The 27,123-nt window shown below is 35.6% G+C and overlaps 1 protein-coding gene across 1 annotated transcript in view; it reads right to left on the minus strand.

The window, feature by feature from the left end:
- The window catches only part of LOC145094710 (uncharacterized), a 109,887-nt gene that overhangs the window by 49,731 nt on the left and 33,033 nt on the right, over positions 1–27,123 (minus strand). The window contains exons 9-10 of the mRNA XM_079032787.1: positions 3,404–3,773; positions 2,431–2,646 (exon numbers count right to left, since the gene is read on the minus strand). Of these exons, the coding sequence (XP_078888913.1) occupies positions 2,431–2,646; positions 3,404–3,773 (586 nt within the window). The remainder of the gene's footprint in view (positions 1–2,430; positions 2,647–3,403; positions 3,774–27,123) is intronic.

A 27,123-nucleotide genomic window follows, 5' to 3' on the forward strand; every position in this document is an offset into this window, starting at 1 on the left:
TTAACTTTTCGGGTTGTTCACATATAGGTAACTATCTTTTTTTGTACATATCTAGGTAACAAACTTTTTGAAACTGTTCACATATGACCATTATGACCTGCTGTAGCAGGTTACATCTAGCTACAACAGGTCGTAATGCTTATATGTGAACAATTTCAACAAGTTCGTTACCTAGATGTGTACAAAAAAAATAGTTACCCAAATATGAACAAAACCAAAAGTAAGAGTAAATTACACGAATGGTCCCTATGGTTTGGGAGAACTTGTGTGTTTGGTCCCTAATTTATTTTTTTTAACTCGGATGGTTTCTAATGTTTATTTTTGTTGCATTCTTAGTTTCTTTCTTAACTAAAAAGATTATTGTGGCCTTATTAATTTATTTTTTTAGTTAATTTTCTTATTTATGTATTTGTTTGTATACGTTTAAAAAAATTAATAGACCCCACATATCTGCATCTCTTCATCGTAAACCTGAAACCACATTTGAGAAATTTAATTTGGGTCGCACCGGTCACCATCATATCTCTCATCATCTGCAACTTCTATTTTATTTCTATCTTTAGTGATATGGAAGTCTTCACCATCCTTATTTTTGGTCCTTCAACTCTGGCGAACAAACACCATAACACATTGTCTCTTCACTTTAGTGGGTTGTGGTGTTGGTTCGCTGGAAATGAAGGACCGAAAAAGAATGAATGGTGAAGACGTCGATGTCATTAAAGATGGAAAATAAATAAAAGTTGAGGATGATGAAAGATGGGATGGTGAGGAGATACATATATGTGGGGTCTATTAGCTTTTTTAAACATATAAAAAAATACATAAATAAGAAAATTATTTAAAAAAATTAAATTAATAAGGGCACAATAGTCTTTTTAGGTAAGACAGGGACCAAACGCAACAAAAATAAATAGTAGAGACCATCTGAATTAAAAAAATAAGTTAGGAACCAAAAATACAAATTCCCCCAAACCACAGGACCATTCGTGTAATTTACTCTTATTTTTGGTTTTGTTCATATTTGGGTAACTATTTTTTTGTACATATCTAGGTAACGAACTTGTTGAAAGTGTTCACATGTAACCATTATGACCTACTATAGCCGGATGTGACCTGTTACAGCAGGTCATAATGGTTATATGTGAACAGTTCAAAAAGTTTGTTACCTAGATGTATATAAAAAAAATAGTTACCTACATGTGAACAAACTGAAAAGTTAATTACCTTAATTAGTCTTATTCCCATATAAGCATCATTGTAAAATGAGTCAAAAAAACACATGTATATACGAAAGGTGTATATTTACATATTTTTTTTGAATATGTTCATCTTTTATATTTGTATATATATGCATCTTTCGTATATGTAAATTTTTTGAGATTTTTTATGATGAGGATTGTATAGGACAAACTTAATGTATTAAGTCATTTTTTTTAGAGAAAAATATAAACTATCCTCTCACACACACACACACACACACACACATATATATATATATATATATATATATATATATATTCATGAAAATTTGTTTGCACCAAATTAATTTGAAACTCCACCTCAACTCAAGAGTTTTCAAATGTATGTATAGTTGTATACTTACGTTATTAAATTTAAAGTAATTAAGCAATATAAATCAAAACTTTTTTTAATTTATGGTTATTAATTGGTAATATCTTTTATTTTCCCTTCATTTATACACATTGTAGCTATACTAGTAGTATAATTTCTCATAAAAATAAATTGAATATATTTGTGATCAAATATGAAGAAGTTAAAAAATAAGTTTTCTTTGCATCAAAGATTATTGCAACGTAATTTTTTTATATATCCTTTTTGAATGATTTATAAGCGTTTAACATAGTTTTTTTAGATAAATGTTATATTAGATGTATTAGTGTTTTTTTATGTTAAACAATATATATTTTTTCATACTATCTGTTATTCTTTTTGTAAAAATGACTTTTTATAATTTAAAAAAAAAAGATTTTTAAAATGTGATTGGGTTGACTTTTAAGGCTTTTAAGAATTAAAAGTCAAATATCACAAAAAGATCAGGTATTATGATTTTTACAAAAACTCTTTTTTTTCATGGCAAAAATTTGATTTAAAAAAAACTTTTCTTTTTTACTAAATAATTTTTAATTTTTTTAACTTTTTAGAAAAATTAAAAGTCTAAAAATTATTTTAAAAAATGCCGAACACCTCGGTAAAACCTAAACTCTTCAAATTTCAATATAATATATCAATTTAATTAATTTAAATATGTAATTGTGAAATCTGTGGGCCACACGTTCTTTTACTTTACTGTTCTTTTTCTTTTTATAATCTTATAACTGTGGGTATCGATTGTAGCCCTGGTAATTTTAACAACTTTGCTAACATGAAAAGTAAAAAATTGAAAATGGATAGAGGGTAAAAGACACTCACCACGTCCATATCACCTTCGATCTTGATATGGACTCCCTTAGTAAGCATGGAGAATGCCTCCTCTTTGGTTTCGGCGATGAATAAATCTTGAAGCTTTTTCACTATATTTTTACCTAAATATACGAAATGTTCATAGTCACTTGGCAAATGACGTGACCATTCTATCTCACTTGTTAGGGGATTTTCCATATTTTGGTCTTTTATTTCATCTTCAAACTGTAAAAATGAATATTCTAGAATGATAAGTCGACCAAATCCAATAAGTAAATCAGAAATTTAATTTAAAAAAAAACAATGTATTTTATCTTATTTTTCTCGAACGGTAAAAATCTAATCTACTCTTAGTTCCACCTATATTTTAAATGAGACTTGAACTTTTGATCTCAAAAAAAAGACAACACCCGATGAGCCGGAAGCCATTTGATGATATATTTTATATTATATTATAGAATGGAAATATGGTCTAAGATCGCCTTATTTACAAATGTTAATACTAATAATATTCCAAATAAATAAAAAGGCCTTTGGCCGAAGGTATCATATTGAAAAGATGTTCACTCAAACCACTATTAGTGTATCAAACCAATATTAATATATCCAAGGTTGGTGTGATATATATATATATATATATATATATATATATATATATATATATATATATATATATATATATATATATATATATATATATATATATATATATATATATATATATATATATATATATATATTAGTATTTCTAAAACATTACCCAAAAAAGTGATTTAAGTATTTTTTCCCCATACTTATGTAACTTTGCTATTTCTTAAATTAATCATTGTCTTTCAAATAAACTACCAACTCTTTGCACGTCTTTATAATTTAACCGTACGTAATAACATGTAAAATAATATTAGTAGGTTAAATGCATCAAGAAAAAACTCATAATCTTTTTGTTAAGAGATGATCATATATATATAAACATATAACATACCTTTTGTATTGGCAAAAACACGATACCTTCAACAATAACTTCATCGTCACCCAAAAAGTTAGCCAAACAAAATCCCTGTAGTGAAACATTGAATTCTACATCATGTTTAATACTGGTGGTTTGAAAGAGTTCCAACATCATCCATCCGTCTTTATAATCTCCACAATATGATTTATAAGATTGGCTTTGGTTGTTCAGTCTATACTTTAGACTCCTGATTATTGGATAGTCAGGAGAATATTTGTGTTTGCATCGGAGGTAAGCTGCATATGTTACTCCGGATGATAGAAATTGTGTTGTAATCTTCACTTGCATATTAAGCTTTGATGCATTGAAAATCTTGACTACCATTGGGAATCTGCATGTTGGACTACATGCAACAATATTAGTTCCTTCAATAATATATCTACGAAATTCCTACTATAAAAGGAGTTTGTTTTTGGATATAGATACTAAAATCAAGTACATACACATATTCATTACATACATATACAAACTCACATACTCATACATATACATACATATATACATGTATACATGCCCCAATAATGTGTGCCTACTAGCTAGGTGCAAAAATTTAAACATGAGATCACGAGCTTAAACCATTGCAAACTCAAAATATGTTGTGCGGAAGTTGAGTTGCTTATGGTTGTCCATATAAGTAGGTTGATTATTGGAGTCAGCAGGAGCATGGCTAGTTATTGACAGAACAAGCAGGTCTACTTATTGGCAATCCATAGGGGTAGTCCGAATAAGCAGGGCTGCTTAATGTCAGAATAAGTATGGTTGCTTATTGATAGTAAGCAGCCAACATTGCTTTAAGTAGTCAACAAGTTCTCAAGCAACAAGACAAGCTTTCTTGGAGGGCAAGTTTTTCTTTTAATGACAAATACAAAGATATATACTAAACTAGTCCTAAATTATTACACATATGTCCACAGTGGGACATGAACTGGAGGGCAAGTCTTTGACTCGAACGTTCAGTGGGGCCTGTTTTGTCAGCATTAACTTCGGCCCATGACATTTTTTGTCCCTTTAAGGTCTACCACTCCATAAATAATCTCATTTATCATAACCCTAATATACTGTACAAAAAAGACTTATGACATGAAATAAATAATCTCTCTCTCTCTCTCTCTCTCTCATGTCCGCCATGGACGTAGCCGATCACCCTTATTGTGTGAATCACGTAAACTGATTGTGTCTTGTTCTTTTTGATTTTGTATTTATTACTTTGGTGAGATCATTTGTCTTTTGTTGAAGTGTTGTTTTAATAACCTAACAACCAATATGAGATCAAAGGCAAAAGTGAAGGTTAAAATCGATAAATTTGAACCACACAAATTCAGGTTCTGGAGAATGCAAATACAAGATCATCTCTACTAGAAAAACTACATTCACCAATAAAGGAATCGAAGCATGAAGATATAGAGTAGGAGGACTAGGATTTATTGGATCGACAGGCACTTGGAGTGATACAATTATCCTTGGCCAAGAATATATCTTACAATATTGTCGATGTGAAGACCACTTATAATCTCTTGAAGGCATTGTCTAGTATGTATGTAAAGCCCTCCGTTGCAAACAAGGTGCATCTAATTCATTAGTTGGTAAATCTAAAAAATGAATGAGTTCAATTCAATCATATCAATTCTGATTTTGGCTGATACTGGATTCGAGGATAAGGTCTTGGCATTGTTGTTATTATCATCTTTACCTAAGAGTTGGTCCGATACAGTGAAGAAAGTTAGCAGTTCAGCTGGCGTTGCTAAGCTCACCTTTGAAGGTATTCATGATCTTATCCTCAGTGAGGAAGTGTATAGACGAAGTGCTAAAGAAACGTCCAATAGGATTTTGAGTACAAAAAATAGAGGAAGGAAAACCAACAGAGGAGGCGGGGGTAGAGGAAGATCAAAATCAAGGAAGAGAGGACAGTCCAAAAACAGGAAGGATATTACATGTTGAAACTGTAATAAGACAGGTCATTTTAGGAATCAGTGCCCAAAGCTTTTGGCAGATAAAGGCAAGTGGGAAGTGAATATGACATCATATTCTAAAGATGATGCACTCATTTGTTGCGTTGTAAACTCAACAGAATCCTGGATAATGGATTCTGATGCATTGTTTCATGTCAGTCATTCCAAGAGTGTGATATAAAATTTTAGGCACTACAAAGGGGAGGTTCAATTGGAAGATAACAAAATCTTGGATATTACGGGTGTTGGGGATGTTGTCCTCAAGAAAAATTTAGGTACAAATTAGACTTTGAAGAACTTCAAGTACATTCCAGATCTGATGTAACACCCAAACCAGGTATGAGTTTATGTTGTGCATCTTTAGCGGTAGAGGCTTGCTTTTGTGTTTTAGCTCTTCCGCGGCGTGGTGGGTGGCTTACCACGACATTGTAATGCCACATCACCATAATATATTAATTATTAATCCCACAATGTTTCGCCTCAATGGGATCAAAACAGTAGGCCTCATGTCTAGAGTTCTACTTAAAGAATGATGGGGCCATGGTTTCCCCCAACCCCAGCCTCCATCTTCCCAGAAAGAATTCCCTCAAACCCTAGCCTCCTTTCATGTTCTAAGACTCTTTTTGTGTTTTGTGGTATTCTTAAAGGAATATCATCAACCTTTACAGATTGAGATTGTTTCTAAGAAGTGATCCAACAGCTTGTCCATCTTCCGGACCTTTGTAAGTGTTCAAATTCCTAGCTTGATGGCTTAAACTTCCTAGATCTAGTATTTTATGGAATTTTGAGTCCCTTTTGATGGTTTAGTTGGAGTTTATGCAAAAAATCCATATAAAGCTTGCAACTTTATATACCTTGAGTGTACCTGGAGTGTTTTATCTTTTAGATGTGGAGCTAAAGTGTGATTTAAGGACATGCAATAAATAAAGGTCACATCTTTATCATTTTATACTAAAATGGTGTAGAAATTGCATGGAGTGTGTATATTCATAAAGTTATAATTTTTATGACTCATTTTAGTGTATTAAATCCTTCTGGAGAGTTTGAGGCTTGGTCTTAACGAATGAAGGACTTAATAAAGATTTGATTTTTACAAGCGGACTATAGTTTGGCCAAGGGTTGACCACCATGCGGTGGGCAAAAGACTCGTGTCTGATCTATCTCTCATTACCACAGTGTCGTGGTAGGTTGTTACACGAGTATTCTGACTTTTAGCTACCACGACATGGCTATGGAGTTGGCCACGATGTGGTGACTCGACTATTAACTTTGAGCATTAAATTTTGACTAAGTTTGACTTTAGGTCAATCTTTAGGATTTAGGTCATAGGCTGAGGGTTGACCTTTAAATACATGTTTAGGTGGTTGTTATGAATGTCTTCGCGTTTGTGAGTTGTAGAGGTTTTTTGCTTTGTTTGTGAGGTGAGTATTATTTACTGTGTTACTTATATTTAATGACTGTTTGTGAGCTGCAGATAGCTCGGGGTTGCTGATAACCCAGGTTGTTGTAAGTGAAAACTTAGGGTTGCTAATAACCTAAATGACTATGTGAGCCGCTGACAACTCGGGGTTGCTAATAACCCAAAGCGTTGCTAATAACCCGTAAATGTATTATATATTTAGCTTTGTTGTGTTGTATTCGATATTTTTTGGAACTCACTATGCTTTGGGTTACATTTCTAGATTTAAATGTTTTAAGTATTTTTGAGGATCAGGGCAAAGAGAAGGCGTGACTGTACACATTATCCAGTAGACTTCATGATTTTGAGAGATGTTATGTTATGATACTTTGATTTTGATTCTGTGTTGTGAAACAATTACTTTTATGGTGTTTAATTTTTATGAAAATGGATTTTATCTCTTTTAAAAATTCAAATTTTCATCATGGTTTTTGAGATGTTACAAGTTGGTATCAGAGCCCTAGTTTGAGGGATTTGGATGAACACTCGTGTGATTCTAAACTCAAACTAAGGATCTGCGAAATTCTTACAACAATTTTCTTTAAAATTTATTTTAAGAAGGAAAGATGCAATGTGTATAGTCAGCCGAAGCTCAAAGGAAAGTGATCCCCCCAAAGTATCCATACTTGTTATTTGTTGATATGTGAATTACTAGAACTGCATGCCAGTGAATAGGCTAAGGATCCTCAGGAATTGCATGATAGAGTTGTCTGATTATTGTGATGACTGGTAGCCTACGGGATTGCTTAGTCGTGTTATCTGGAAATGATACTATTGATGTGCGACAACCCAAAAAATATGTTGCAAACCGTCGTTAGGAGCTAACACTGTCAACAACACGTAATCGGACCCCTCTGTAACCATTCGATATATGAATAAATATATTCGATTTTGTCTTTAATTACGTTGACTAATGGGCTCAAAACATAAGTGTGAGGAAAATTGTATCATCTTATGAGCATGTTAACATTTTTAAAATGTACGCGTTACCGCAATCCCAAAAATATCAACTTCGTAAAATCCGATGTGGCATGAAAGAGATATGATTTTTTATAGTAAATAAAAATCTACCACACATAAAAAGTTACAACGTCAAAAACTAAGAGGATAACGATTGAGTGCTAGCAGAAGTCACCGAAAGGAGAAACATAATACTACTAAAGTAGGAATTTTAAGACAAAGAACGCCTGAATCGGAACCCGCATAAGAGAGTTATGATTTTTATAAAATCATAACAATTATAAAATATAAGCTAAAATTAAAACATTGAATTTTCCAAAATGACAAAAAGATAGTTTTAGTGCATGTCGATGCCTACACGAATATATAAGATTCGTTGAAAATGGAGTTCACATGCAAGAGATACGAATTTTTAAAGTTTAAAAATCGCCAATATGTGCACCTATGGGCAACGTGACTTTCTTTTTGAAACCTCAATGCAACAGGATACGAATGACATGACACCATGAAAGGGAGACATGTGTCCGCTCTCAGGTTGTTCACACGCAACTTGTACGACGTGCTCTCCAAACCCCCTATAAATAGCAAGATTCGACATATCATTTCTCACACCTTAAAAAATTACCATTCTATCTCTCGATTCTCATGTCGCTACCATCCAAGCGATCCTTGAGTTCCGCGCTTTCGACTCTACCCTACATCAATGGTTCACACTACAAGGGTGAGTTCACGTCCTTTCACGGTGGGGGGATACATGTTGTATCACAACTATTTTCATAATTTTTAATAGTTGTATATCATTAGTTACATAATTATGCTTAGGACATTAGGATAATATTATGCTTGGTAGATACCATGCCTAACTTTTATGTATAATATTATGCCTAGATGTTACGCTAACTCAAACACTCAGAATTTATGAATACCCAGTCGTTATGCTAATGAAACATTTACGGATATATTTTACCTAGTTGTTACACTAGCCAACTTATAGCCACCCTTTTGATAACTTTACACCTAGTGGTTAAACTACCCAAATACCCGACTAAACTGAATATTATAGCTTAGTTATATATATATATATATATATATATATATATATATATATATATATATATATATATATAATATTGATGTATATATGTATAATAAGTATCTCGTATAAATACAACAAGGAAGAACAACATGATCGATCAATGGAGGCTGCACATAAACAAGTGTTAGATGAGACACAATTCATCACCTAACTAAATGACCTTTAGCTATTCCCAACCTATAATCGTTAAATCTTAAGTAAACGAGAAAGATATATATAGATCTATACAGGATTGCCACTCCCACCTGTGGTTGCTAGCTACAACCTGACGACAGGTCGAAGTAGGCATAACATTCTAAACTATTTTCGACGTCCGATGAATCATCGTGGTTTTCGGGGATTATTCTACACAATCATAGCTTGATTATAGGAACTCATTGTAACATTGTTAAAACTCAAACTACTACTCTTTAAGGAAGCCTCAAAAGGAGTAGTAGCATATGTAAAGTAAAAAAATAGTAACAAAATACTAGGGTGGTATTTGTATAGTGACTATAAAAAACCAACTATACAAGGATTCTAAGGAATAAAACACAAGAAAATAGGAAATAGTAATATACATTTTTCCAATTCATAAACAAAGATCCAGATCCCAAATATAGGTGCTAAACTATCCAAACTACTACTACGATAACCCGAAGAAAACAGTTTGGCATACCCAAAACCACCAACACAAGTTTAGGAATACAATAACGCTGACATAACAAACTCTATAGATTATTTTAGAGAACACAAAACCTGAAAAACTCACCAACATTGTGTTGACCTTTTAAACTACATGCATTCCTAGGATACCGGTGGAAACAGAAGATCTTACAACAACTAAAGAGGTGACTAGTAGTCTGCCAAGAAGCATATTTACCAACATAAATCACTATGTAATAGATTCAGTTCCTTATGTAAAAGAACAATTGATAAATAGAAGTGATACTTATATTATAAAAGTGTGTATAAATTCAAGTGTAATCTTTATCTGTGAACCAACATCCTAACGTCGCGTCACACGACATTTCCCTCGTCGGCTGGGTGTGTGACGTGATGTTAGTGGTCAAGTGTATGCCCCATGGTTGTACATAATTAAGATTTTTTAGTCTTAGAATTCTTGATATGGACTTACTTCTTGTTCGTTGTTTGGTTATGGTCTTAGGGTAGAATAATTTATTCGATTGTCTATTAGATCATGTATTATGTACGACTAGCAAGCTTTTGAGGTACAAGAGTATGGCTGAGATTGTCCTAGAATGAGAAACTAGGAGTTAGTGGGTGTCTCTTCAGAGTGTATAGGTGTATATTAGTACACCTACCTACAATTGAGTTTAGTGAATTAGAATTCAGGAGGATTCTTAAGACAAATGCGGATAGGTGTCGAAGGTAGTATGGGCCCATACTAGTGGAAATCCAGGATATGTACGAGTGTGAAGGAAAGTCACATGATTCTAAGGAGTGGGAACCTTGCTAGATATGGTTCATTCCATGATGATTCGAGATTCTTCATTTCTGGGGGTATGCCTTAGAGATAGCCACCCAGATCATGAATCTTGTTCCAATAAAGAAGGTTGCCGAAAAACCTCATGAGATGTGGACATGAAAAGTTCCCTCGCTCGTACATATCAAGGTATGGGATTGTGAAGCACTCATATGACGAGAGACGCATGAAAAACTTGAATCTAGTGCCAAGAAGTGTTATTTCATTGGCTACCTACAAAAGTTCTTTGGATACTTGTTCTACAGACTAGTGATAACGTGGTCTTTGTAGCCCGAAAATGAGTCTTTCGTGCACGCGCTAGAGAGAGAGAGAGAGAGAGAGAGAGAGAGAGAGAGAGAAATAGAGAGAGAGCTCATATTCAAAGAGGACATTAGGAGTACTATTGATCTTAAAGAAATTCAAGAGTCATCCAATGAAGGAACCTCACACAACACTAGCACTCAACATGAGGAAGAAGTTCCAGTTGAGCCCGTTGACAAATCAGTACACCTTCTTAGTTCAATTAGGGTTAGTAAGCCACCTGATTTCAATGGTTTCCATATTACTATAGATGGTGACACATTTGTCAGTGATCACACATTGGTAAATTTAGATGAACATGCTAACTACAAGGAAGCAATGGAAGGCCCAGAGGCTGCTAAATAGAAGGAGGCAATGGACAGTGAGATTCATTCCATGTATGATAACCAAGTATGGAACTTGGTTGATCACGTGCCTGGTTGAAAGACAGTCGGGTGTAAATAGATCTTCAAGAAAAAGACCGACATTGATAGGAAAGTGCACACCTATAAAGCAAGGGTGGTTACACAGGGCTTTACTCAAACCCAAGGGATTAACTATAATAAGACCTTTTCACCAGTAGCTAAGATAAAGTCTATCATGATTATGCTTGCTATAGCTACATTTCATGATTATGAAATTTGGAAGATGAATGTTAAAACCACTTTCCTAAGGAATCTATCTAAGGAAGTCCACATGAGTCATCCAGAAGGTTTTATACATGCCAAAGTTCCCTGATAGAGTGTCTAAGCTTGAGAAATCCAGTTATGGATTTAAACAAGCATCTCGCTGTTGGAATCTTTGCTTCTATAAGAAATTCAAAGAGTTTGGTGTTCTCTAGAAGTAAAGATGAGTCCTATGTATATGACAAACCTAATGGAAGTATAGTGACTTTCCTAATCTTGTATGTTGATGACATACTCCTTATTGGAAACGATATTCCAACCTTGCAAGAAGTTAATTATTGACTTGGGAAGTGTTTTGATATGAAGGATCTAGGGGAAGCATCCTATATTCCAGGAATAAGGATTCATCGAGATAAAAAGAATCTTCTTATTAGTCTCAGTGAGAGTACATATTTGGACAAAATAATGACGTGTTTCAATATGGAGAATTCAAAGAAAGGGGAATTTCACATTCATAGTACTATCAAGTGGAGTAAGACTCATAGTCCATGTGACAATAGTCAATTTCAAGTCAAGTCAAAGTCAACAAGTCAAACCGATCGGCTCGATTTAACCCTTGTATGTTAGGGTTTACATTATGTGATTACTGTATAACTCGCTATCTTAATGTGAAAACATCATTTGGAACATTTGTGTGTTTAATTTTCTTTAGCCTTGATAGTGCTAAACAATGAACAAAAGTGATAAAACACTATTGCACACTCATCGGGAGTGTGTAGGACGCTAAAACACGGCTTAATGAGGTTTACGGACCTTGCGATGAGAAGCCAAATACTCAAAAAGGTCACAAAAGGAGCCTCTCCCAAGATTGTGAAATCTCTCCCAAATCTCTCTCCATATGAGGAATCTCTACAAGATTGTGAAATCTTTCCCAAATCTCTCCCGAAACCTCTCTTGAAATTTTTATAATCAATTGGGGCATCCCGATACTTGGCTTGATGAGAAACCACTAAAAGAGGGGAAAAATCTTGGAAAATAACCCTTTAGGACCGAAGCCTCTCCATAGGGGCAAAGTCCTCCTTGGACCGAGGTCCCAAGAAGCCAAACCGGAATCTACTTAGCTAATCATAGCAAGCGAGTTGCAGTCAGCGAATCGCAGCAGCGAGCCGCAGTCAGCGAGCACCAGCCACCGACCGCAGCAGACTTCGCTCCGGACCCTCCTGAAGAACCCACCTGCGGAGCCTCCTCAGACCGCAGCCCCTTTCTCTTCGGATCCGCATCAGCAGCCGATGCCACTCTGGATTTTGGACTGTTGATGACCAAGCCCTCGCCTGACTTCGGATTTCTTCATTTTTCACCCGGTTTTCGATCATTTCTCCGTTTTAAGCCTGTTTTTAATTATTTTAACGGGGGATTTTCACCCAAACTCATATTTTGACATATGAGGCCCCAATTATTCATAAATTCAATATATTTTTAAGGAAATATCTATTTAGGGATAAAATCTATTAAGTGAGATCATGAGGTGGAGTGTGAATCTTGCCATAATATTTGACATAAAGAACCACCCCATATCCATTCCCATGACCAGCCATTGTACTACTCACCATACCTGGTCATTCAAGAGTACTTTCCCCACCATTTGACCAGCCCCACTCATGGTCAAAGGCTGAAGACTCTTACCTCTCCTCACCTTTCTCTCATTTCTCTCATTTCCACCCAAAGAACAAGCACCTTCTCTCTCAAACTTTCTCCCTCAAATTCGAGATTCAAGGCTGATCATCAAGTTTTCTTACACTCTTGGTAAGTATAATTCATCCTCCTTGTGATAATTACACGTCCCTTTACTCATATCATAGATTGCTTACACAAATTCCATCACTTTGGTGTTAGATTCTCGAAAATCTCTAGGCATTTTCAAGTGTTCTTGAGTTGACCACTTCTCACCTCCAACACTCATCTACTGAAACCACTCAAGGTGAGTTCATACCCCTCTATTTTCATGTTTTCTCAAGTTTTAAGGGGGAGAATACAAGTTAAAACACCAAAAACATAACTAAACAATTATAACAGCTTTCATCAGAAAAGTTGGACTCCATTCACGGATTGTTTTGGTCAACTTAAACAGTTTAGTTTTCAAAACTGTTTTAGGTGCAAGTAGCTCCAGTTCTTATCTTTAAAATTACTACTTGCACATCTCCATACGGTTTTTCTACGGTTTATGGTGATTTTTACAAAACCGTCTATCATTTCAAACATCAATCCAGACCAGTCTGTGATTATGGACTTGTTCTTACACGTTAGAGGTCACTAAAAATCAGGGGAAAATTTTAAGAACAAACTAGACTCATTTTCCAAACTCTCAGAATTTACGGAAATTGATTTGGACATTTGATGATTTTTCTACAAATTTTCTAAGAACAGTTACAGAAAATGTTATCAACAGAAAAATACTATCAATTTCATTTCACCTTGTAACATGTTGAGCAAGGTATATATATCTTTATGTGATTATGTGTTATTGCAATATATGACATTTTTGTCTTAGTATGTAGATATACATCAGTTAACAAATGGATTGTTGCTAGATAAAACATAGAAATAACAATGTGTTATAATCAAAGTACATCCATTACATACAAACGTTTGAATAAACTATGTTAAGTATAGTTTATGGGATTTTTACCGCATGACAAAGGCTTTACTCTCGAAACAAATGGGTTTTTCATACACGGCCTAATAAACTATAAAAGTAATAGTTCAAGGATTTCATATCACTAATTTATTCATAAAAGGTTATTTTACTCCCTCTAAGGGAAAAAGGTTCAATAAAAAATCATTTGTAAACTAGTCACTTAGGTTGTGAGAAAATCTCTACCCATACGTTTGAGTATGGGATTCAAATTCCTGTAAGTTATCACCAGAGTCTCTTGTAGGCAGAGCGTGATAATTGTGTATAGATCTATATTGGGGTTGACATCCCACACCTCGCTGCTAGCTACAGCCGGACCGGCAGGTCTGCGGGTGACAAGAGTCATAGGATCAGGGCGTCTGAAAGACATTGTGCATGTTACCTCTAGTCATAGTATGGTTATAGCGGATCACATAAATAGTTAATAATCTCTCAAGTTTACATGGAAAATTTCTACTTTAAAAAGGGGGTTATACTTCTAAATTAACGAGTTTATGTCAATTTAAACTTGCATGATTCACTGTAAGTATGATGAATTACTTGTACACTTCGGTCTTTGGGTTTTAGGACTACAGTTACATAATAAAGAAAATATTGGATTTTCTGGAAACATACTCTATCGCTTTTACAAGAAAAACGGTTATTTCTCAAACAAAAACTCTTATGAACTCACCAACCTTTGTGTTGACACTTTTCAAACAACTTGTATTCTCAGGAAATCAAGTGCATTTTGAGGATGGGACGTTAAGACGTCAAACATTTCATATTTTGTCAACATATTGTAATTGATTTTGAAACATGTAATGCATACAATGATGTAACTCTTTCAATTATATATATGTTGGTTGTGTTTACTTTCATCACTATTGCCATTGTGGTTATGATACTATACATGAAGTCCTCCACCCCCGGACGTTTCCGCCATCCTTGGTTTGGGGGTGTGACAGTCCAAGTACCGATGAAGAGATTGCTGACATGAGTCGAGTCACATATGATTCTACTATAGGATCGATCATATATGCAATGAACTATACTCGCCTTGATATGTCATATGCTTTGAACATGGTTAGTTGATTTTAGGGAAACCTTGTTAGAGCCCATTGGATTGCGACGAAGAATATTCTTATGTATCTGCGAAGAACGAAAGATATGTTCCTAGTTCTTGGCGGCAGTGATATGTTAAGAGTGCGTGGTTACAAAGATTCCGATTTTCAAACAGACCAGGACAACTTTTGTTCGCAGTCTAGTTGGGTGTTCTTACTAAATGGAGGAGCAGTTACTTGGTAAAGTTCCAAAAAAACACGATGGCTAACTCCACATGTGAGTCTGATTACATTGCAGCGAGTGAAGCATCAAAGGAAGCGGATTGGTTGAAGAACTTTATCGGAGATCTCGGAGTCATTCCTGTTGGATTAGGTGTCTAAGCACATAACTATAATTGGTATGTACTTGACCCGCTAGTAGCATGGTCCATTTCGGGTTGCATATCACCAAGACAATTTGATAGGATGGATATTTGAGTAAGAGGTTATTTATGATTTATTAATATATTATAAGTATAATATATTAATTGTGAAATCATAATATTTAATTAGTATTGATCAAGAATTAATTTAGTGATCAAAAGAGACGAATTTAATTAACGGGGATTGATTAAGTAAATCAGTGATACATATATAGTTTAGGCTAATGATCGATATTGATTAATAATGGACTAAGTTCATGTAAAACTCCATGAAGAATTAGTCCAAAGGGCTTATCATATGGATTATTGGATTAAGGCCCAAGAAAGTGGATTGGGGTTTAACTCTTGGAATTATACTCTATATATGTATTTCCCTAAGCCCTAAAATGGCACCTATGAGTTCTTAGAGAACCATAACTGATTTTGTGTGCTTAACCTCTCTCTATCATGGTGTGTTGTGAACTTTTTGAGGCATCACACTTGAGTTGCTAAGCTCTTAAGGCTAAAATTCAACAAGCTACAACAAGAGGTAGTCTTCCAACTTACTTTTATGATTCATATGCCAAATTGTATGCTAGTTGTAGCCTTCATGCTTTGGAAATTTTGTTGCATGTATAACTAGAGAAAACTTAGATCCAAAGCATTTAGGGTTGTATATACACCATAGGATGTTAGAGTACACAAAACCCAATAGTGGTATCAGAGCCATGGGTAGTTTTCTGTTATATTGATGCTTGATTAAATTGTTCAAAGTTGAAAAAGTTGAAAATTTGTTGTCTGCCTGATGAACTCGGCGAGTCCTAAAAAGGAGTCGATGAGTTGGATGATTTTTGCCTTGAACTCGTCGAGTCCGTGCCCTTACTTGACGAGTTGGTCAGTCGGTTGGCAGAATTTTCTAGTTTTTGGCCTGTTTGGATTAGGATCATTTCCACAAAATATTTTGGCTCATAAAATTTGATTTTGGTGATATGGTAATAATTATCCCCATCCAAAACTTGATGATTGCCAAATTTTTAGATAATTACTTGGTTTTGTGAAAAACTAATTATTTGTAAAATTTGAATCATTTTGCTATAAGAGTTGCATTAGGTCAAATTGGTAAATCATAAAGAATATATGATTATTTTTATTAGTTTTAAATTTGATCTAAATGATTTGAAGACTTAAAAAACTTGTCTTTAAGTTTTGGAACTTAGAAGTTTTTTTTAAGGAGATATAAAATTAAGTCCATAAGTTATGGAATCCAAAAGTTTTCAAGAGTTTCATAACTTGCCCTCAAGTTATGGAATATGAAAAGTCTCATTCATGAAAAACATTAACTCTTGTAATTGAAAGGTTTCAAAAGATGCAACTCTTAGGTTCATAACTTGAAAATAATTAAATAGTTTTTTAATTTTGAATTTTTTATATTTAGAACCTTGATGCTTTGAATAGTTCAAATCACACCCTTATGGAGTTTATTAAATTAATTAAGGTGTTTAATTAAAAGAAGATTAAGAAATTCATAATAACATGGTTTAAGTTTAATTAAGTTAAGAGTATAATATATTAATAAATTAAACCATCAAGTATTTTAAAAAGTGTAAAAAACACCCTTATACTATATAAAATTAAAAGTTTAATATATTAAATATGTATAACTAAAAAGTCAGTCTTACCGTTAGTAGGCCTCATTCACGAAGCTAGTATATAAGTGGTGTTTAATGAAATTGTCTATAAAATAGCGATTGAATGGATATCCACTCTTACCCACCGCACTCTTGACTAGTGGAGGGTCGTTAGCCGAACGGGTAGGATAGGACACAAACTCTCATTAAAAGTATAATGAAATACCAAGTAACTAAATACTTTTATAAATTCCCAATCTTAGTTACTTAGGAAAAATGTGAATTTGATGCTATTCCATGAAATTATACTTTACACATTGCCAAGTCGTTAGTGGAGCGTGTGTGGTTAACCAACACACTAACTTGGACTAGTAAGGGTGGCAAAGGGTAGCTCGTAGTTTGTTATAGATCAATGGAGCGTGTGTGGTTAACCGACACATTGATTAGGTGATAAATGACTTCGAGTGTACCAAGCTAATTTGCATGGTTATTCACACCTTGTTTGTGATCCTCGGTATCCCAGTCACAAACTTGAAGGGCATAATCGAGATTAAACATACCATTGAAAAATTTCATTGAATCACAAAGGATCTAGGAATTTCAATTCATTTAAATCCTAAAATTCATTTTCGTTTTTCATGGTGGAAATTGGTAAATCGTCATTTACCTACCTTCAAATATTTTGCAATTGGATTACGGCATCCCTCTTCCAAATTGTAGAATATTGTGTTGGGTCGTAGCCTTAATATATCATTTTGGGTGTTATATTAAGGACTTAAATCAACTAAACTTGAATTTCTCCCTTGTAGATGTCTAGTTATGACAACTATGGTCTTCTCGAATATTTTGGAAAAATATTTCCTTATGAAGATGATGTTCCCTGAAATCATACTTCACTTCCTCCACCTCCTCCAATAGTTCTCCCTAACCCACATGTTCGTCGACTTGAAAAGTTCAAGGTCGCTTGATGTCATTATTGGTATGTATCTATTTATTTTCTTGTTAAAGTTACTCTTTCATGCTTATGCTTTTTTTTTGCTTAGGTAAATTTCTAGTGAACTCAATGCATGATTGAGTGTTGTTCGAATCGAGTGAAATTCAGTCATTTATATCACTATCATTCAGTAGGATCTTCAATGTAGCTCTTGGGGTGTTAGTGTGTCCACTACATGTTTCCATTGCCGACGAACACAAGGTTTCCACTATTTGGGGTGTATTCCCCAATTGATTTGGTCCTTATTCCACTAGGGGATGTTTGTGTGATTGTAGGTATGGATTGGCTGAGTTGGTTCAAGGCTCTGATAGATTACGAGGAGTAGTTAAGAGTGGTTCGTATCCCAAGTGTGGGAGAGCTGACCATCTATGATGAGGGTACCAAGGTCGACTTGGTCTACTGCTCTTCCGTGAAGGGTAGGAGATATATTCATCACGGTTGTATGGGTTACATTATTTATGTGGTGGATACTTGAGAGGAGAAGAAGTACATGATGCCTGATGTGCCAATAGTCTGAGAGTTCCCTGATGCTCTCTTGGAGGATTTTCGTGGCGTGCCTCTAGAGAGGCAGTTTGAGTTTAGGATCGATCTGATCCCTGGGGCGGCCCGATAGCTAAGGCGATGTATCGCCTCGCACCATCTAACATTTGAGATTTTTCCTCTCAACTCTTTGTGATTTTGGGAAAGGAGTTTATCCGGCCTAGTAGTTCACCTTGTGTACAGTCAATCATGTTTTTTAGGAAGAAGGATGGTTTTCATCATATATGCATAGATTACCAGGAGTTGAATACGTTGATAGTGAAAAAACGTTATCCACTTCCAATGATCGATGACCTTTTCGATCAGTTGTAGTTAGCATCTTAGTTATGAAAGATCGATTCGAGGGCATGGTATCATCAGATGAGGGTCAGAGATACGAACACTGAGAAGACGACCTTTTAGACTCGTTATGGTTATTATGCGTTCGTGGTGATGCCATTTAGGCTCACCAATGGACTGACAGTGTTCACGGACATGAAAAACTGGGTATGTAGTTTGATGCTTGACTGATTAGTTATTGTGTTTATTGATGATATTTTGGTCTATTCCAAGATAAAGGAGCAGCATGAGAACACCTATGAGATAGTCTTGGGTTTTTAAGGAAGGAAAGGTTGTATGCGGAGTTCTCTAAGTGTAAGCTTTCGTTGTGCGAGGGTTGGTTTTTGTGACACCTCTTCAATCAAAATGAAATTTTCGTCAATCCGACCAAGATTAAGGTTGTGATGTAGGGGGAGGTCCCGAAGTCTACATCTAACGTTCAAAGCTCTCTTAGGTTAGCAGATTACTACAGGTGGTTTATTCAGGACTTCTCCAAGATTTTTGTCCCTCTTAACTGTTTGATGAAGAATGTTGTTGTTTTCAAGTTCGGGCCTGAGCAATAGGCAACACTTAGGACCTTGAGGTAGAGATTATGTGAGGCTCTAATGTTGACCCTTCAAGATGGTGTTGAGGATTTGGTTGTGTATTGTGATGTTTTGATCACCTTCTTGGGTGGAATACTCATTTAGTGGGGTATAGTGATTTCTTATGCTTCTAGGCAGCTAAAGCCTCATGAGGCTAATTATCCTACTCATGATCTGGAGCTGGGGGCAGTGGTTTTTGGCATCAAGATTTCATGACATTATCTATATGGGGTCTGTTTTACCATTTACACAAATTACGAGAGTTTAAGGTACCTGATGGATCTTCCAAATTTGAATATAGGTCAGGGTAGATGCTTGATGTGGTGAAGGATTATAACTATGTGATCTTTTATCACCAGGGGGAAGGCCAATGTAGTTGTCGATGCTTTGAGTCGTAAGGCGACTAGTGCTCCTATTAAAAATCTATGTTTAAGGGTGACCATCACTTCACTACTACTGAATTTGAGTAGAGAGGCACATACATAGGGGAACAAGGAGGAGAACCGATAGGTGTGGGTTGCTGACCCAGTGTTGTAGGGTTTGGGTTCTAGTTTTTGGTGGGGTTCGAAAAACATTGGTTGAGGAAGAGCACAAGTCTAGGTTCTAGATACATACTGGCACAATGAAGATATATCAGGACTTAAGACTTAGTTATTAGTATCCCTGCATGAAGAGGAATATAACTTAGTACACTGAGAGGTGCTTGACTTGTCAAAAATTCAATGCCGAACACCAGAGGCCTCACGAAAAGCTGCCACCATTAGAGGTTCCCGTACGGAAATGGGAGCAGATTACCATGGATTTCATCACAAAGTTACCAAGGACGACTAAAGGGTTTAAGGCTATTAGGTGATCATAGACCGCCTGACCAAGAGTTCTCATTTTCTTGATATGAAGGAGAGCTCTTCGACCAAGAAATTGGCCGATATCTACGCTCGAGAGGTGGTTTCTCGTTACAGTGTGCCTATTTCTATATCAATACATTCAATTTACTTATAGGGTTTGGACGAGGTTCCATGAGGACTTGGGTACTCGACTGCATTTCAACATCACCTATCATCCGCAGACACATGAGTAGAGTGAACGGACCATTCAGGCACTTGAGACATGTTGAGAGTCTGCATCATTGATTTTGGTGGGAGTTGGTATTCCTATCTTCCCTTGGCGGAATTTTTGTAGCACAACAACAATAATTCCAACATTGGTGCACCTCCTTTCGAGCTCCTTTATGGGAAGAAATTTTGGACCCCGATTTGTTGGGAAAGGTCAGAAGGAGGGTCATAGAGAGCACTGAGGTGGTGCTTAAGATGAAATAACTTATTTAGCAGGTCAGATAGAGATTGTAGACATCATAGAGTCGACAGAAGAGTTATGCAGACCGACATGGATCTGAGTTGGTGTTTCAGGTTGAGGATATGGTGTTACTGAAGGTGTCTCCACGGAGGGGTGTTATTCGTTTCAGGAAGCAGTGTAATCTAGACCCCAGATTCATAAGATTGTTCTGAGTGATTGATATGGTGGGCAAGATGGTGTACCAGTTGGATTTATTGGAGGAGACAACCATATTTATAACACTTTCCATCTCTCTTAGCTTCAGAAGTGTTTAGTGGATGATTCAATGATAGTGTCTCTAGACGATATCCTGGTTGATGAGCGACTGAATTTTGTGGAGAGTCCAATATCCATCTTGGATAAGGGGATAAAGGCCTTGCACAACAAGGTGGTGTCCTTGGTAAAGACACAGTGGCAGCACTAGAAGGGCTCTTTGTTGACTTGGGAGCCCGAAGAGGAGATGTGCGAGCACGACCCAGATCTGTTTGTAGCTATGAATTTCAAGGACAAAATCTAATTCACATGGGGTAGAACTATAACACCTGAACCATATATGAGTTTATGTTGTGCATGTTAAGCATTAGAGGTTTGGTTTTGTGTTTTAGTCCTTTTGTGGCATGGTGAGTAGCTTACCCCGCCATGGTAATTATTAATTCTAAGGAGCAGCACTGCAATGGGCTCAAAACCCTAGGCTTCGAAACTCGAGCCTTATTTAAAGAATGATGGGGCTAGGGTTCCCCCCAAACCCAGCCTCCACCTTTTCCGTAAAGAATTTCCTCAAAACCCTTGCCTCCTTTAATGTTCTAATCCTCTTTTTATGTGTTGTGGTTTTCTTGAAGGAAGATCATCACCCTTTCAAGATTGTATATGTTTCTAAGACGTGATCCATCAACATGTGCATCTTCTGGACCTTTGTAAGTGTTCAAATTCCTAGCTTGATGGCTTAAACTGCATAGATCTAGCATTTTATGGAATTTTAAGTCCCTTTTAATGGTTTAGTTGGAGTTTAAGGAAAAAATCAATATAAATCTTTCAACTTTATCAACCTTGAGTCCCTAGAGTGTTTAATCTTTTAGATCTGGAGCTAAAGTGTGATTTGGATCCATGCAATGAATAAAGGTCATATCTTTATCATTTTGACCTAAGATGGTGTAGAACTTGCATGGAGTGTGTATATTCATAAAGTTATATTTTTTGAACTCATTTTAGTTCATTAAAGCCTTATGGAGAGTTTGAGGCCAGGACTTAACAAATTAAAGACTTAATAAAGATTTGATTTTTGTAGGCGGACTGTAGCGTGGCCAAGGGCTGACCACGATGGAAACGACGTGATGGAAAGTTGTAACGCGAGCATTCTGACTTATAGCTACCACGACATGACCATGGAGTTGGCCATAACGTGATGACTAGACTGTTGAGTTTGACCTATAACTTTTGCCTAAGTTTTACTTTAGGTCACACATTAGTGTTTTAGGTTATAGACTGAGGTTTGACCTTTAAATACACGTTTAGGTGGTTGTTGCATCTGCCTTTGCATGTTGTGAGTTGTAGAGGTTTTCTGCTTGGTTTGTGAGGTGAGTATTCTTAATGTGTTGCTTATATCCATTTACTGTATGTGAGTTGCTGATAGCTTAAGGTTGCTAATAACCTAAGTTGTTGTAATCAAGTTGTTGATAGCTTGGGGTTGCTGATAACCCAAACGAATACTTGTGAGCTGCTAATAGCTCGGGGTTGCTGATAACTCATATGGTTGCTAATAACCTGCAATTTTCTTATATATTTTGCTATGTTGGGTTGTATGTGATACTTTGGGGAACTCACTAAGCTTTGGCTTATAGTGGTGGACTTAAATGCTTCAAGTATTTTTAAGAATCAAGGCAAAGTGAAGGCGTGAATATAGACACCATCCAGTAGACTTCATGATTTGATAGATTCTATGTTATGATACTCTGATTTTGATTTTGTGTTGTGAAACAATTACGTTTATGGCATTTAATTTTTATGAAAATGACTTTTATCTATTTTAAAAAAAATGAAATTTTCATGATGGTTTTTGGAATTTACATATGAAGAGAATGTTGATATAAGTATTGCAACTTGATGATGAGGGTCACCATGTTACTTTTGGTGATCATTAATGGAAGGTAACTAAGGGAAACTTTGTGGTTGCTAAAGGTAAAAAAATGGGGTACACTTTGCATGATGAAGGTTTTTGACAATGAAGCAAACGCGGTGGATGAAGCAGGGGCATGCACTCTTTGGAACCAACGACTTGGACATATGAGTGAGAAGGGATGAAGATTCTTGTCTCCAAAGGGCATATTCCAAAATTGAAGACGGGTCAACCACTCAAGGCCGGGAAGTTAGAGTTAGTGCATTCAGATGTATACAATCCAACCTTGGTTTCTTAAGTGGGAGGCTCCAGGTATTATGTCGCTTTTATGGACAAGTGCAAAAGAAAATTTAGGGTTTATTTCTTGAAGAACAACTATGAGGTATTCGATAATATAAAGTGTAGAGAATGAAACATGTCTGAAGATCAAGTGTTTGAAATCAGATAATGGGCATGAATACAACAAAAAAGATTTGTTGATTATTGTGTTGAACATCGGATCATAATTCGGAAACTGGTTTCAAAAACACCCTAAAAAAATGGTGTGGCTGAGAGAATGAACTCTATACTGAACAAGAGGGAAAAAAGCATGAGACTACATGTAGTGCTACCGAAAATGTTTTGGCCAGATATCAGCATATTTAATCAATAAATGACCCTCAGTCCCTATAGGGTTCAAAATTCTAAAAGAGGAATGGCAGGGTCGTGATTTTTTTCTCAGACACTTGAAAGTGTTTGGTTGCGTCTTTATATCAACATCAAGAATTCTAAAAGAGATAAGCTTGAGGCGAAGGAAAGGAAGTATGCCTTCATAGGCTACAAATTATATGACATGGGTTACCGATTATGGGATAAAAAAAATAAAAGGGTTATCAGAATCCGTGATGTGGTATTCAATGAAAGTGCCTTACACAAGGATGATATTTCAATAAGCATCAAGAATGAAAAGAAAGCAAAAGTTAGAGATCAAGTTGAGTTTAATGAAATTTCAAATGACAGCATTGTAATGCCTATCGACACCCCTAAGTTAGGTGAAAGTTTAGGAACTAATGGGAACTCAAGAAGAGGACGAGGAATTTGGAATGAGTGGGAGTGACACTGAATGAGCAATTGTGGATAATGAATCTGAAGCAACAAAGTCAGCAACAAGTGGACTCCGTAGATCCACTCGATTCTGCAGACCTTTATTGCGATATTCCTCATCGAAAAACTACTTATTGCTACTAGAGAATGGTGAACCTAAATTTTATCTAGAGGTTTTGATAATGAAGTAATACATACAATGGAAGGAGGATATTAAAGAAGAATTAAGCTCACTTGAAAAGAACCAGACTTGGTCATTGGTCGAGTTACCAGTAGGGAAGAAAGCACTACATAACATTTGGATGTTTTGGATCAAATATGAGATAGATGGCAGCAAGAGGTACAAGGCTTTATTGGTGGTCAAAGGGTTCCAACATAATATATGAGTTCATTACAATGACGTCTTCTCTCTAGTTGTGAAGATGGCCACTATCATACTATTATTGGCTATTGTGGCTGTAAAAGATCTCCATCTTGAGCAGCTAGATGTAAAAACAACTTTTCTTCATGGTAACCTAGAAGAATACATCTACATGGAATAACCACATGGTTTTACCATAGTAGGCAAGGAATATATGGTGTGCAAGTTGAAGAAAATTGTGGATGAGTTAAAGCAAGCCCTAAGCCAATGGTACTTGAAGTTTGATAGCTTCATGCAGAAAAATGGGTACAAGAGATGCGAGATGGATCAGTTTTGTTACTTAAAGAAGTTAAGTTTTCATACATTATTCTCTTATTGTATGTTGGTGACATGGTAATTATTGGAGCAAACATGTAGGAGATCAACAAGCTGAAAAAGCAGTTGTCTGGAGAGTTCGAGATGAAGTACCTAGGGGCTGATTAGCAGATATTGGGCATGAGAAGAGTCAGAGACAAAGCTGCAGGTACTTTGAAACTTTCCCAAGAAAAGTACATCAAGAAAGTTCGAGAGAAGCTCAACATGGCTGGTGAGAAACCCAGAAGTACACCTTTGGGGAGTCACTTAAAACCGTCCCTTAAAAGGAAGAAGACAAAGAAAATATGGCTAAAGTCTCTTATGCCTCATCATTTGGTAGCTTGATGTATGCAATGGTATGCACCAGACCAAATATTGCTCATGCAGTATGGGTTGTGAGTCGTTTTATGTCTAATCTAGGCAAAGAGCATTAGTAAGGGGTCAAGTGGTTGGTATGCTACTTAAAGGGTACTTCCAAGGTTGCCTTATGTTTAAGAAGAAAAAAATGGTAGATTTAGAAGGTTTTGTTGATGCAAATTTAGGAGGCTGTATGGATTCAGGAAAAAGCACAATCGGATATATCTGTTTTTATAGTTGGAGGTACTACAATCAGTTATATGTCCAGTTTACAAAAGAGTGTTGCTCTTTCGACCATATAAGCGGAGTATATGACTATTATAGAAGAAAGCAAGGAGCTTATATGGTTGAATAATTTCTTATCAAAACTTGGTATGCAGCTGGAAGATTGTGTACTGTATTTTGATAACCAGAGTACAGTTCATTTGGCAAAGAATCTAGCATTTCACAATAGGATGAAACATATTCAAATGAAGTATCACTTTATTTGTGAATTGATAATTGATGGAACCTTGGATTTCAAGTTGTGCACAACTTCAACTGGCCTTTCTAGTACTTGAAGAGAAAGTGTGACCAGAGAGAGATGAGGGTTATAGTGTTATTTTTTTTGGATGGTAGCATATTGCTTATCAGCCTCCAAGTGGGAGACTGTTGTGTGTGGAGGTTGAGTTGCTTATGGATGTCCTTATAAGTAGGCTACTTATTGGAGTCAGCAGGAGCAGGGCTGCTTATTGGCAGAATAAGCAGAGTTGCTTATTGGCAATCCGTAGGAGTAGTTCGAATAAACATGGCTGCTTATTGTCAGAACAAGTAGGGCTACTTATTGACAGTAAGCAGCCAACCTTGCTTAAGCAATTAACTAGTGATCAAGCAGTAGGGCGAGTTTTCTTGTAGGGCAAGTCTTTGACTCGAACGTTTAGTAAGGCATGTTTTGTCAGAAATGATTTCGACCCGTGACATTTTTTGGCGCATTATTATTATGTCAATCTCTACCTAAATAGTCTTATTTATTGTAACCTTAATATATTGTACAGAAAAGCCTTTTATGACAGGAAATAAATAATCTCTCTCTCTCTCTCTCTTTCTCTCTCTGTATCTCTCTCTCTCTCTCTCGTATTTGCAGTGGTCGTAGTCGATCATCCCGATCGTGTGAACCACATAAATTGGTAAGTCTTGTTCTTATTGATTTTGCATTTATTACTGTGGTAAGATCTTTGTTGTTTGTCGAAATGTTGTTTTAACCTAACAAAACACTGTTAGTGTTTCAAAATTGGACTCCTACATAGACCTTAGACGGGTTGATGTGGGTAGCTCATATGATGTATGTTACAATTTTTTCATACATATATAATAACATGCATAAACATATACACACATCTCATGAAACTATAACTCCTACGAGTCTTATCAACCTCTTTCATTAATTTTGACCTAATGGATGCTATCGTAGAGCTTTCTTTTCTCCCAAAAGGTACTTATAACTCCTAGAAGTCTAATCATCCCCTTTCATCAATTTTGACCTAATGGATGTTATCAACCCCTTTCATCAATTTTGACCTAATAAAATTTAATGTTTGTTATTTTGGTTTTGTTTCAATAAACTAGTAAAAGAGATAGCTTTTAGATGAAAATATATCTTTTAATTGAAAAGGTTGTTTATGCATTTAATATACCATGTTTATGAATTTACAACGTTTTCTAATTTTTTTTTTTATTTTAATGTTAAGAAAATAGCAACAATGGCGACAAATAGCAATATGAGCTACACTTTTAGATGTGACATATTAGCAGCGACAAGTAAGCAATCATGGTGACGCTGACAGGGGAGAAATTAAACGATGACTTTTGAGCATTTGAATGAAGCATTAGCGGTGAATTTTCCCCTATTGCCATTTACTCTTGTAGTGGTTGATTATGGGGGAGGGATGATGACATGAAGAAAGGCAAAATTCTGGTCGAAGAATAGAGAATGAATAACACCATTATCTATTGTTTCATTTTTCTCCTAAATATTAAATAATATTCAAAGGCTGAGTAA

Source organism: Lactuca serriola, chromosome 3 (assembly GCF_051521515.1).
Source record: "Lactuca serriola cultivar US96UC23 chromosome 3, Lser_US96UC23_V15, whole genome shotgun sequence".
NCBI classification, from domain to species: domain Eukaryota; kingdom Viridiplantae; phylum Streptophyta; class Magnoliopsida; order Asterales; family Asteraceae; genus Lactuca; species Lactuca serriola.